The sequence below is a fragment of the Lichenostomus cassidix genome, chromosome 1Aa (assembly GCF_008360975.1).
Source record: "Lichenostomus cassidix isolate B80296 chromosome 1Aa, HeHo_3.0, whole genome shotgun sequence".
Lineage (NCBI taxonomy): Eukaryota > Metazoa > Chordata > Aves > Passeriformes > Meliphagidae > Lichenostomus > Lichenostomus cassidix.
Genome location: NC_139480.1, coordinates 53,710,192 through 53,721,481, shown reverse-complemented (window position 1 = coordinate 53,721,481; position 11,290 = coordinate 53,710,192). Strand labels below are relative to the sequence as shown.

General features: G+C 47.3%; 1 protein-coding gene across 1 annotated transcript; it reads right to left on the bottom strand.

Annotated features, from left to right (window-relative positions):
* Positions 1-3,807: 3,807 nt before the first annotated feature.
* Positions 3,808-11,285, bottom strand: KCNJ8 (potassium inwardly rectifying channel subfamily J member 8). The gene is made up of 3 exons (XM_085049043.1): positions 10,764-11,285; positions 10,083-10,529; positions 3,808-6,598 (listed from the first exon to the last, which is right to left on the bottom strand). The coding sequence occupies exons 2-3, from the start codon at positions 10,445-10,447 to the stop codon at positions 5,698-5,700; spliced, it is 1,266 nt and encodes a 421-aa protein (XP_084905169.1). The 5' UTR covers positions 10,448-10,529; positions 10,764-11,285; the 3' UTR covers positions 3,808-5,697.
* Between the last annotated feature and the right edge of the window lie 5 nt (positions 11,286-11,290).

Here is an 11,290-nt window from a genome sequence, read left to right as displayed (position 1 = left end):
AATTTGGAGTGCAGCAGGGACCATTAGATCATCCCATCTGACATGCTGAGCAGAACAGGCCATGACATCATGCATAGCTACTCCTGCTCTGGGCCCAGAAAAGTGTGTAGACATTAACACTTATCCTCCAGAAAATTACATCTTGTTTATGGCAGGAGTGATTACTTCAGAGTGATCAACTCTTCTTTAGAGTATGAAAAAAGGTGTTAAACCATTGTGGTTTAACACAAAGGTGAAAAGAGAATCCATCACTTTTTTGTTTGCCTCTTTGAATTTTTAATAACCTTAATGTTAAAACAGTTGGTAGCAATGACTAAAGTATGGACAAGATTTTCCTTGGATGAATGGTTTTTGTCTTTCTTACACTGTAGTGTGCCTTGATGATCCTAGACTATTCCCTTCACTACTAGCCAATAACTCAGCAGTGTTCTGAGAGTCCTCAGCCAGAACCCCCCTGAAAATTTCGTATTTTATAATATTTCTTTTAATCCAAGCCCCTTGGTGATGTGTCCTGACTGTGAGTGTCTCAATCCCAGTGGCTGTTTCTCTTGGACAGCACTCATCTTGTCTCTGCAGGATAAATCTCTCTTCACTGTCTGATAAGGGAATGTGGGAACGTGTTTTATCTTTACTGTCTGGTTATCACTTGAGAAATCTTTTTTTTTTTCCAAATTCAAAGAATTATTAAGGGAAAATAAGAAACATAATTCAGGGAGATAGGGCTGAGAAGAATTATTAATATTCTAGGGGTATTATAATTCCTGCCTATCAGCTTAGATTAGTCTGATTGTGATGTAAACACAACCATAAGGAAAAATATTTTAATATAAACATTTGGGGGAGAAAAAGTTAATTCTCACCTGGCTATTCAAGCAACCCCCACCACTTTTGAAAATACCAGGTCCTGCAGAGAATATATTTTGTCAAAATAATGAAAGCTTTGTTCCTTTCATCACATAATATTTAATCTTTTTTTTCTCCAGTGAAAGTTCCTTTCTGGTCTTGGACCAGCTACTTCTGCAGCTTGCAGCAAAAAACATTTGCTAATAATAACCACTGGAGTGCTTGGAAACTGGTTTCACAAAATGTCCTCAATCTCTAGTTTGTGAGGGAAGAAAAGATGTGGAGGATTAACCATCTTTTTTTTTTCCTACTTTCAGTCAGAAAAAATGGTGTGTCCATGCTGCTTTCCAGATGGCAAAGCAAAAGCATGATTCCTGGCCTGAACTTTATAAAATGTAGATAATAATCGTGAATAAAATTTATTCACAATGGCTATGAGGCAAGGCCTCTGAAATGACCCTTCAGCCTGGAGCAACACATGGCTTCAGGGCAAAGGCCTATGGCATCTATGAGCTGCTAAGTAAATCTGAATATTCCTCTGGTTCTCACTTTACAATGTCTTGAGTGCCCCAGGAAGCCCAGAAAGAAGGGTAACCCTTCTGTGGAAGGAGCCAGGCAGATTGCTATGGTGCAACGTGCTCATGAAGAAATACTCTAGGGGCAGAACTGTTTCACGAGGCCCGAATTGTTTCACAAGGCCAGAATTGTTTCACAGAATTGTTGTTTTACAAGGCCAGAACTGTTTTACAAGGCCAGAGTGATGCCAGGGGTGATGGAGAGGCTCAAAGTGTGGCTTACGGCAGGTTTTGGGGGGGATTGGAAGGCAGGATGTGTTTGGGTGCCCAAGAGAGGTGCTCTGAGCAGACAGGAGTGTCAGGGTATCACAGGATAGTTTGGGTTGGAAGGGACCTTTAAAAGTCATCTGGTCCAAACCCTCTGCAATGACCAGGGACAGCTTCAATGAGATCAGGTTGCTCAGAGCCTCATCCAGCCTGGCCTGGAATGTTTCCAGGGACATGGCATCCACCACCTCTCTGGGCAGCCTGTGCCCGTGGCCCTGACAGGAGACCAGTGGCTGTCTGAGCCGCTCTGGGGGGCTGACAGGATGTCCTGGGGCACCCAAAACACCCCCAGTTACTGCTCATTGAGTCACGATCCCCACTTCTATTAATTTGTAATGGTTAGGTGCTGATGTTGGTTGTGTCTTCATCAGCCCTGCTCCAGCCAAGGCTCAAAGGACAACCCCACTGCCTTTCCAGCAGTACAGACCACCCCAGCAGCCCTGCTCAGCCAGCTCAGCCCATCCTGGGGCAGCCCCAAGCATCAAGCCAGGGCTGGTTCAGCAGTGCCCTTCTCCATGCCATAGGCACTAAGGGCTCCAGGCTTTCTGGGCTCCAGGCAGCACTGGGTGACTGGGTGTTGCATGACCCAGCAAGGTTTGGCTGCACATGGGGGTCTCCAGCAGCCTGCAGGGTTTCATGGAATTGCTCTGGCTGCGAGGAAAGGAGGAGCCCTTGTGTTTGTGGGCTGCCAGCCCTCCTGCAGAGACCTGATCTTCCCACCCTGCTCCATGTTGAGCTCTTGCTTCCGTCCCTGGCTCACACCAGATGTTGCAGAAGAGAGTGCAAGAAATCCTGAAGGTGACAGCCACAGAATAACCTGCCAGCAGGGGAAGTTTCTTCCAAGTCCTGTTATTCAGAGGCTTGCTTCGACCCTGGAGCATTAATCTTTATATCCCTGTAGGCACTGTCTGTGTTTGTTTGCTCCCTGTCCCCACCACTGTAACTCTGAATCTTCTGGGTGTCCAAAAAGAGGACAAAGGGTCTCACTGCCATTTTTCTGCTTGAAACACCGAAGTCCTTTAAGTGAAAGCTAGAAGATAAAGTGCAATGCCAGACATTATGCCTGTCCTGGAAGGATTTTGTAATTACTTTTCTAAGCTTAGAAAATAGTTTTGCTCTTCTGGTAGGCTGCACAAAGAGCCAAATCATATTAAATACACAGAGTAAGTGATGTCAAGTAATGCAGTTCCAGTTACACCATGCTGCAGAGGGATGGGAATGGTAGGGACACAAATAAGTGTAAAGGGATGATGCTGATACCTTATTGCATCTAATTTACTGAATTATTATCAATGAGATGGTTAATTGCTAACAGTTAATTGCTAACATGAGCTCTCAGCACTATTTGGTAGAAATCTCACCTGACATTCCTATCTTGGCAGTCTGTGTTAAACACAGAAAGCTTCAAATTTAAAATAAAGCCCCTTTCTGATAAAGTGGCAAGGAGAATAAATAATTAAACATATTGAGCTGTGCTGCTGCCAGCTGATCCCCTCTCAGCAGGCAGAGCTGGCTCTGAAATGATAGGAAATATTGCAAGGCTGGGTCTCAAAGCTGTCATTTCAGTGAGGAACACAGCTCACAGGACCAAAACCTCTCCCCTGGTCTCCACCACTGCCTGCTTCTGTCCCTCACCTCTTCCAGGACTGCAGAAGAGAGTTCTCTTATTGAGTTCTCTTATTCTCTTCTCTTTATTGAGAGAGTTCTCCAGGACTGCAGAACTCTCTCAAAAAAGGGGCTTTGCAGTAAAGGATTTTCTGCACCGTTCTTCCATGTTTGTCTGTTCAGCATCCTGGCATATGACTGAGGTGTCTTAGTGTTACCTCAAAATACCAATATCCCTGCAGTAGTCTTCCAAGAAACAGGGTATATTAGGTGTGAAGCAGAGAGACACTTGGAGATGAAATAAAAGTTGGAAGGAGAAAATGAGCAAACGGTTGTGGGCAAAACAAAAGCTCCTTTGGAATATTGAGAGAATAATGAGGTAATATAAAATTATTACTCAAAAGGACTGTGGAAGAGGCTGGGATAGAAGAAGGACCAAGAGTACAGAAGATTGAATGAAGAATACGAAGGGGAAAAAAGGAAAGGAATAGGGAAAAATCAGAGACTGAAGAAATCATTATTGTAACTTGTTTTTTATTATTTTGTATAAAACCTGCTTTTGCACAGCATCTGATTTAACCATGTATCCAACAGATATCCATCCAGCCTCAGAGAAATTCACAGCCCTAGAGCTGATCATTGTCTGCACACACCACAGACAGATTAATTTCTCCAGATGGTCACCATCCACCCTTCCAGAACATTAATGGGCAGGCCAAGGAATGAATGCTTGTAGCAGAAACTTCAGTTTCTGCTGCTGCTTCTGATGAAATATTTTGTCAGAGTTTTTGTTCTGGAGAGCACCTGTTCCAAATGCAGGGAGTCTACACTTCAAAGCAATGTCCCTCTGTGCCACCACCCAATGCTTCATGAAGCCTGAAAACCATCCATCCAACAACTGCTGATGAGCTACTTCCAAAGAGAATGAGAATCCAGCATGGCTTCTGATTGTTTTAACTTAAAGGGTAAAGCAAACATTTACAATTCCAGAAGTATTTAAAAGATTGAGTGGCTTGGAGAGTCAGAACAAGGATAGCACTTGTCTCGAGCCACAGACACAAGACAATTTCTGCAAGAAGTCTGAACAGGAATTTGTCCACACAGGAGAAAAACATGTATCAATTTAGGCTACCAAATGTGACAGAATTAATTGTCTTACATTTATGTATTCTTGTAGAAAAACTTGTGATGACATTTTTGGGAAGGCTCCAGGTAACAAATGCCCATTTTAATTTGAAGAGGAAAGCTACTTCCCACCAATTCTCAATGCCAGATTATATAAAAATGCAGGTGAGGCACTGCTAAATAACAGGAATTCAGTGGCAGCACCCAAGTCCCCCTGAAAATCATTCAGATAGTTTTGAAAATACTACCTCTAATATTATTGGCAGGGTTCCCTCTCATTCCAATTCATGAGTTCCCACTGGCAAAAAATAACCTTCTGCTGGAGCAAGCAGACCTAGTCCTATGAAAAATAAGTGAAACAAGTACATGTGTTTCCTTCCATGTATGAATCTACCAAAGAAAGCAAAACAGGATTTGGTCTTCCACTATGAAGAGAATTTTAAAAAAGCATCTGCTTTCTCCAGCTTGAGTAATTTTAGTGAAACAGATGCCCAGGTGGCAGCCAGAAGGACTGGGATTTCTCAGCTTGGGCTACAGCTACTCTAAGGTGTGTGTTGTCCTGCAGCCAAGTGTCTCACCCTGATAAGAAGAGCAGTACTCCATCATTTCGCTGATTTTCCTGCCTGGACTGACACCAGGTTTCCTGTGGGGTGGACAGGTCACTTCACCTGACCTGAATTTGCTCTCAAAATGCCCTTGCCACAAACCGGCAACAAAAAAGAAAAAGCCTGGAAAACCGAAGGTAAAATGGTGGCTCTTCTTCAGTGAAATCCTTGAGGAATTTGGCTAATCCTTTTAAGAGAACAAGGAATTCACATGAAAAGATCAACATCCAAATGTCACGCACAAAATCCATGGGAGCTGTTGAATGTAGGAGTTTTGTGACAGCGCACACTTCTGCCTGCACGTGGGTAACCCACTTATATAGGAAAGCCCCACATTTGGTGACAGGCAGCAGAAGATAAGAAAGAGACCCTTGATAGGAAAAATACAATTAAAAAAATCAGCATGCCATTAAAACAGGTATAAATACACTTTATATTACATGAGTGAAGTGTGTTTTCTTTAGTGTACGTGCCGTTTTTTATTAATTCATACACTAAGTGCTAAGGTGTTTTCTAATGCCATTAGGTGGTGCTTTCAGTAAGTAATGGAATAAATAGTTCTTGCACAGTTCTCTTCTGCATCGTGTTCTTGTTTTCTTCAGTAAAGGGAAATTGAAGCAAAACACCACAGGTGTTTTCCCTTTCCTCCTTCCAAAGCCCTGGCACAAAGCTGTGCATCACGTTTCTGAGGCACTCTGGCTCCCCTCGGGCGTGATAAACTGCACTTTGGGCACGATGAGCGAGGAGTTGGTTCTCCGCATGGAGTTGCTCCTCCGAATGGAGTTGTTCCTCCTCATGGAGTTGCGTTTCCTCAGGGAGTTCTGGTGGGACAGCTCGCTCTTCTGCAGGGTCTGGATGAGGATGGAGGGCTTCTCGTCGAGCTCCCGGGCGCTGCAACGCGGCGCGGCCACTTTGACGGTGTTGCCGAACTTGGAGTAGTCGACGGCGTACACGCCTTCCTCCTCGGTGACGATGGGCACGAAGCGGTGACCCCACAGGATCTCCTCTGCCACGTAGGAGGTTCTCGCCTGCGTCGTGATGCCCGTGGTTTCTACAACCCCTTCCAGGATCACGATGAGCTCCAGGTCCTGCAGCGCCAGGTCAGAGGCGGAGATGTCGTAAAGAGGACTCCGCTTGTCTATGACGTGACAGATGATTAAGGGAGCCACGAGGAAAATGTTGTTGCTTTCAATGGGGTTATCCACGGGGATATCCACTTGGTGAATAGGTATGACTTCTCCTTCGGGGGTCGTGGTCTTCCTCACGACCTGGATTCTCACCGAGGCGCTGATGATCATGCTTTTCCTCAGGTCCCCCACGCGGAACATGAAGCAGAGCTTGCCGTTGCGGACGGCGATGACCGCCTGCCGGCTGAAGATCAGCGTCTCGGCCCGCCGGTGAGCCTGCGCCGTCTTCATGAATATGCAGCCCAGCATGACGGCGTTGATGATCAGCCCCACAATGTTCTGCAGGATCAGGACCGTGATGGCCAGGGGACATTCCTCAGTCATCATCCTGCCCCCAAAGCCAATGGTCACCTGAACTTCGATGGAGAAGAGGAAAGCTGAGGTGAAAGACCTGTAGAGGAAGATTGCACCGAGTTAACTCTCAATACGCGGAACACAGACCGAGAGGCTGTTAACATGGACTTCCTACAAACAAACTTAAGGACCTATTTGTGTGGTTCTAGTACACAGAAACCTTCTTTTAACACCAGCCAAAGCACTGTGGCTCAGATTTGTGTGGTTGGTGTAATATCTGATGGTGGCAGGGAAGACCTCAGAGCCTGAGCTCCTCAAAGACCATCTGGGTGACTCTGAACAGCTCAGGGAATCTGTGTCCCGAAGCACAGGCTGCCCACTGGGTTGTGAAAAGCTCGGTAACAGCTCAGCTTTCCACCCTCTCCATCCTATGAAGCTCTTGGAGAGAGGTGGTTTTGGCAATAGCAGGAAATCAGCTGGCCCGCTGAGATCCTTCCACCAGCCTGTGCAGGGAAAGGAAATGGAAAACTGCAGCATTCCACTCATGGTACCCAAATCATGACCCAGAATTTCCTGGGGGGCAAAGGGGGCTTTCCCAGATTTGTGCCACTTCCCAAACCCTTGCTCGCCTTGAGCCTCACCCTGAGCCTGCAGGGTGAGGCTGCAGAGAGAGGCCAGTGGCCCCACGGTAGCCCCTGCACATCCTGGCAGCAGCACAGTGCTGTGACCCAGGGCTGGGCTAAGCTCACTGCCAGGGCAAGAGCAGCTGGAAAATTTCAACACACAAGTTGGTTGTAGAAGTGTGGGCTAAGTTAAATGCCCTAAAACGCTATGGTGCTGGACGTCAGAAAATGCTGTCCACAAACTTGCCAAAGAGCATTATGTATAGTAGCCAGGAAGTCATATCCCTTGTATATATCAGGGTCTTTAACTTCCTTTTATAACCAGATACATCCTTCCAGTGCAATCCAATAAATCTGAAGCATCCCAAAGCTTAATAGGGCTTTACCAGTGGAAAATACATCCTGCCCATGTAGATGGGTCTAGATTACTCATTGGGTTTGCCTTGGTTTTCAATTACTCTGCTTTAAAATATTTTTTCTTTTTTTCCCTTTTCTAGCCATATTTTCACTGGAGTCAGAAAGACACATTAAAATAGCATAGGCAGTATCAGGGATAATTTTCTGCAGAATGAGAAAGTCCATCTTTCAGAAAACCAGCCAGTCTCTGCACAGATATCTTTGAAATTACTCTTTCTTTTTTTGCCTTTCTGTTTTTCTTAATCATGAACAAATTCCTTTGTATTGAGGGGGTTTATTTTTCTGTTTCACTCTGAAGAAATCAGGGATGAAGGTGTAATAGAATCCATGGAATGATTTCTTATATTCTTGAATATTCAGTTACAGGCAGAATGAAGCTTCTGGATTAAACTTCATTCAGCTTAATTAAACTTAAAACTCTGTCCAGTAAATAGGCTGATTTCCCTGAGCAATTACCTTTCTTATTAAAAAAAAAATCCACCTTTTTAACAGTGGAAATAACTGAAAGAGCAAGTATGGAAATCATTTTGACTACGTGAAAAGGGAGAGAGAAAGTGCAAATCACACTGTTTCCAGTTCCTTCCCCTTAGAGCTGTGTAGCAGCTTTCCTTTATGAATAATGTTTGCTTTCTGTGGCAAAGAGCTGTAAGGCTTAGAAATTTCTGCAGTACTTTGCAAAATGAATGTGCTGTGCAAGCTCCAGGCAATGGTTAAGATTTCCAAGGCCAGGTTTTCCTGTACATATGTAATGGCACCTGCCCAAGAAAGCTCTCCTGCAATATCCATGGGCCTAAATCTCAGGGGAGTAGGTTAAAAATTATATGCTGTGATTTTGGTATACATATCATTGCAATAGTAAAGAAAATTTACACCCAACAACTTGCCATTCTTAAGGATGTCAGCAACCACATCATCACTTCATGACTTGGACCAAAGTGGTAGCCAGATTTCCCTAGGAAGGGAAAAGATTTCCCTAGGAAGGGAAAAGATTTCCCATGGCTTGGCCATGGGCACCTGAGCAGCCTTTGCCTGAACACCCCACGAGTGAGGAGTGTGTGTCCTTTGGCATGGGCTAAACCCAAATTTATACTGATTCATTCCCTGTGCTTCCTAGCAGACATCCTGGAAGAGCCCCAGGTAGCTCTGGGAAGGGAATGGGGGCAGAGTCCTGGCTGTGGATGTGCCTAGTCCCAGTGGCACAGCTCGGGATCTGTGGGGTGAACCAGCAGCCACGCCACGGGGTGTCCCCTCAGCTGACCCTGAAGAGCTGGAGGGCTGTAGCTATTCGCTAATTCCAGTTGGCCAGATCCTGCAAATCCCAGAAATGCCGGGGGTAATGCTCCTGCGGGCACAAGCTGGGTCGTGACAGTTCAGAGGAAACTGCTTGTGGCCAGACAATGGAAAAGAAATAAGACAGCAACCCCTGCTCCAATTCCCCTCAACCTAGTGAGGGTTGTCTGGGAAATATTGCCTCTTTTGCCTTGGAAAATCCCCATTTAGCAAAAAAGTGTCAAAACAAAAGAATTAAATCTCTGCTACCACATGAGCCAGATACAATGTCTCTGCAGACTTGGTGAGGTGCCTCAAAACTTTGTGGGGGAAGGGAGAAAAGGGAAGTAGATACTCTGATGTCTCAGAGGACCCTGCAGCCCCCAGACCCTCAAAGCATGGCAATGTGTAGAGACACACTGTAAAGGCACATCTGGGGCAGCCTGGTGATACAGAACCAGGGTGTTTCTACCTAAAAACCCAGTGCCATAAAACCAGATTTTACTGATGACATCCTGAAGTGATCTTATGGCTCAGCCCACCTGCAATTAACAGCCTTCTCTTCCGTGCATGTTTGTGTCAGCTTATCAGTGCCCTGACAATTGTTGTGAGTTTGGGGACAGAGAGTAGAATACTTCAACAGGTGACATTTCATCCAGTGATGCCTTAAGCTTTCACTGTCTGACACATCATACACAGTGTGGAAAGTGTTCCTCCATCAAACTGCTAGCCTGTGGCTTCACCAAGATATTTTGAAGCCCCACGCATTCAACAGCCTCACGAGAGTCATCTCGAAACACACCTGCTTTTGCCCTAAGAGACACATTTCCTGCTACCCATGCCTGGCGCCCTGCCTGACACCCAGGACTGGTTCCCTGCCTCTCGGGCACTGCTCCGGAGGGAGCAGCTCTGGCTGGGGATGCTCCCGCTGCAGTAGACAATGTTACAATACATATAACACATACCCACTCTTGCAGCAGGCTCTTATTTCGACAGGCAATCGAGTTACCCACAGAGTGTGGAGACACATGAAAAGCAGCAGGTCTCCCTCTCTTTCAGATCCTGTAAGGAATCAAAGACATCTACAGTACAGTATATTCCAAGCCTGGGAGGCTTGCTGAGTTTACGCAATCTAGAGGAAAACACTGCACTTTTCAACTGTCTCAACCAAACACAACCCTTCACGTAAACCAAAAGCTGCGCTTCAGACAACGCCAGGACAGCAGGCAGCTCTGTTCCCCCCCTTCCTTCATCCCACCAACTCCATTTTACCTGACACACGTCACACACGGCGTCCACTTCGTGCTGTTGGAAGCGTTTTCCGTGCTCGGGTCCATGTCACCGTGGGCAAAAGCCACCAGCCACCACATCATAGCGAAGAGCAGCCAGCTGCACAGGAAGGACATGGTGAAGATGACCAGCGTGTGACGCCACTTCAGGTCCACCAAGGTGGTGAAGATGTCTTGCAGGAATCGCCCCTGCTCGCGGATGTTCTTGTGGGCCAGGTTGCAGGCGCCGTTCTTGGCGATGAAGCGGGCTTTGCGCGGCCGGTCGCGGATGCGCGGCTTGCGCAGGTTCTCGGCAGCGATCCGTGCCAGCACATACTCTTCAGGGATGATACTCTTGCGAGCCAGCATCTTCCTGCCACCATAGTCTACTCAGCGGGATGTGAAATGGGGAGTGGCCCCTCTAGCGCGTCTCCGCGGGGCTCGCTTTACCCTGCAAAAAAGAGAGAGCCTGGTCAGAGTTGTCACCTGTGCAGAAGCCCCGGTTAGATACCCCCTGCCACACCCCACTGCATTAAATGCTGGTTCTGCCGTGCCCTCCTTCTCTCAGACATCATTTTCATACGAGCAGCTGGCATCAGCCCCTAGCAGAAATGAAAGATGTCTTGGGAGGCTCCTTCCATGAAGGGAAGCTGCACAACCGCGTTACAAACTCGGCGTAAAGTACCGTGACAGACACCAGCTCGGCTCCTCAGGCTGCTTCTCCGGGAGACAGCAGTGCTCAGATGGGCAGCAGAACACGAAGCGCTAAGTTACTCGCATCCTTCAGGACCTGAAGAATCAGACGTGTGTGGCTTGAGCCGAAGTTAGTCTGCGGAGACAGCGTGGAGACTCCTTCCTTACGGCTGCCCCAGCCCCGCAGCGCAGCCAGAAGCCCGCCGGGAGCCCCTGCCCCGAACCCCGAGAGCATCACAAGGAGCTGAGCTGGAGGTGCGGGAGGCAGCCAACAGGACTCCACGGAGCAGGCGGTCGCATTTCCCCTTGCAGCTCTCCTTCCCTTCCGGATTAGGCGGGGAAACCCGCCCTTTATTCCCAAACTTTGTCCCCGAACGAGGGACAGAACAAACCCACGGAAAGCCCGGCTCCCCGAAGCTGGCCCGTCCCACCGGGGGAGGGCAGGGCTGCCTGACCTCCCGGCGCCTCGCAGGGACCCCCCAGCCCCCTGCCCGCCGCCACTCACCGCAGAGCGGGGCG

Coding starts and splice junctions, on each gene's coding strand:
- KCNJ8 (XM_085049043.1), bottom strand. CDS start 10,447: ATGCTGGCTCGCAAGAGTATCATCCCTGAAGAGTATGTGCTGGCACGG. Junction 6,599..10,082: donor CCGTGTGTGACGTGTGTCAG/GTAAAATGGAGT, acceptor CTTCCTCTACAG/GTCTTTCACCTCAGCTTTCC.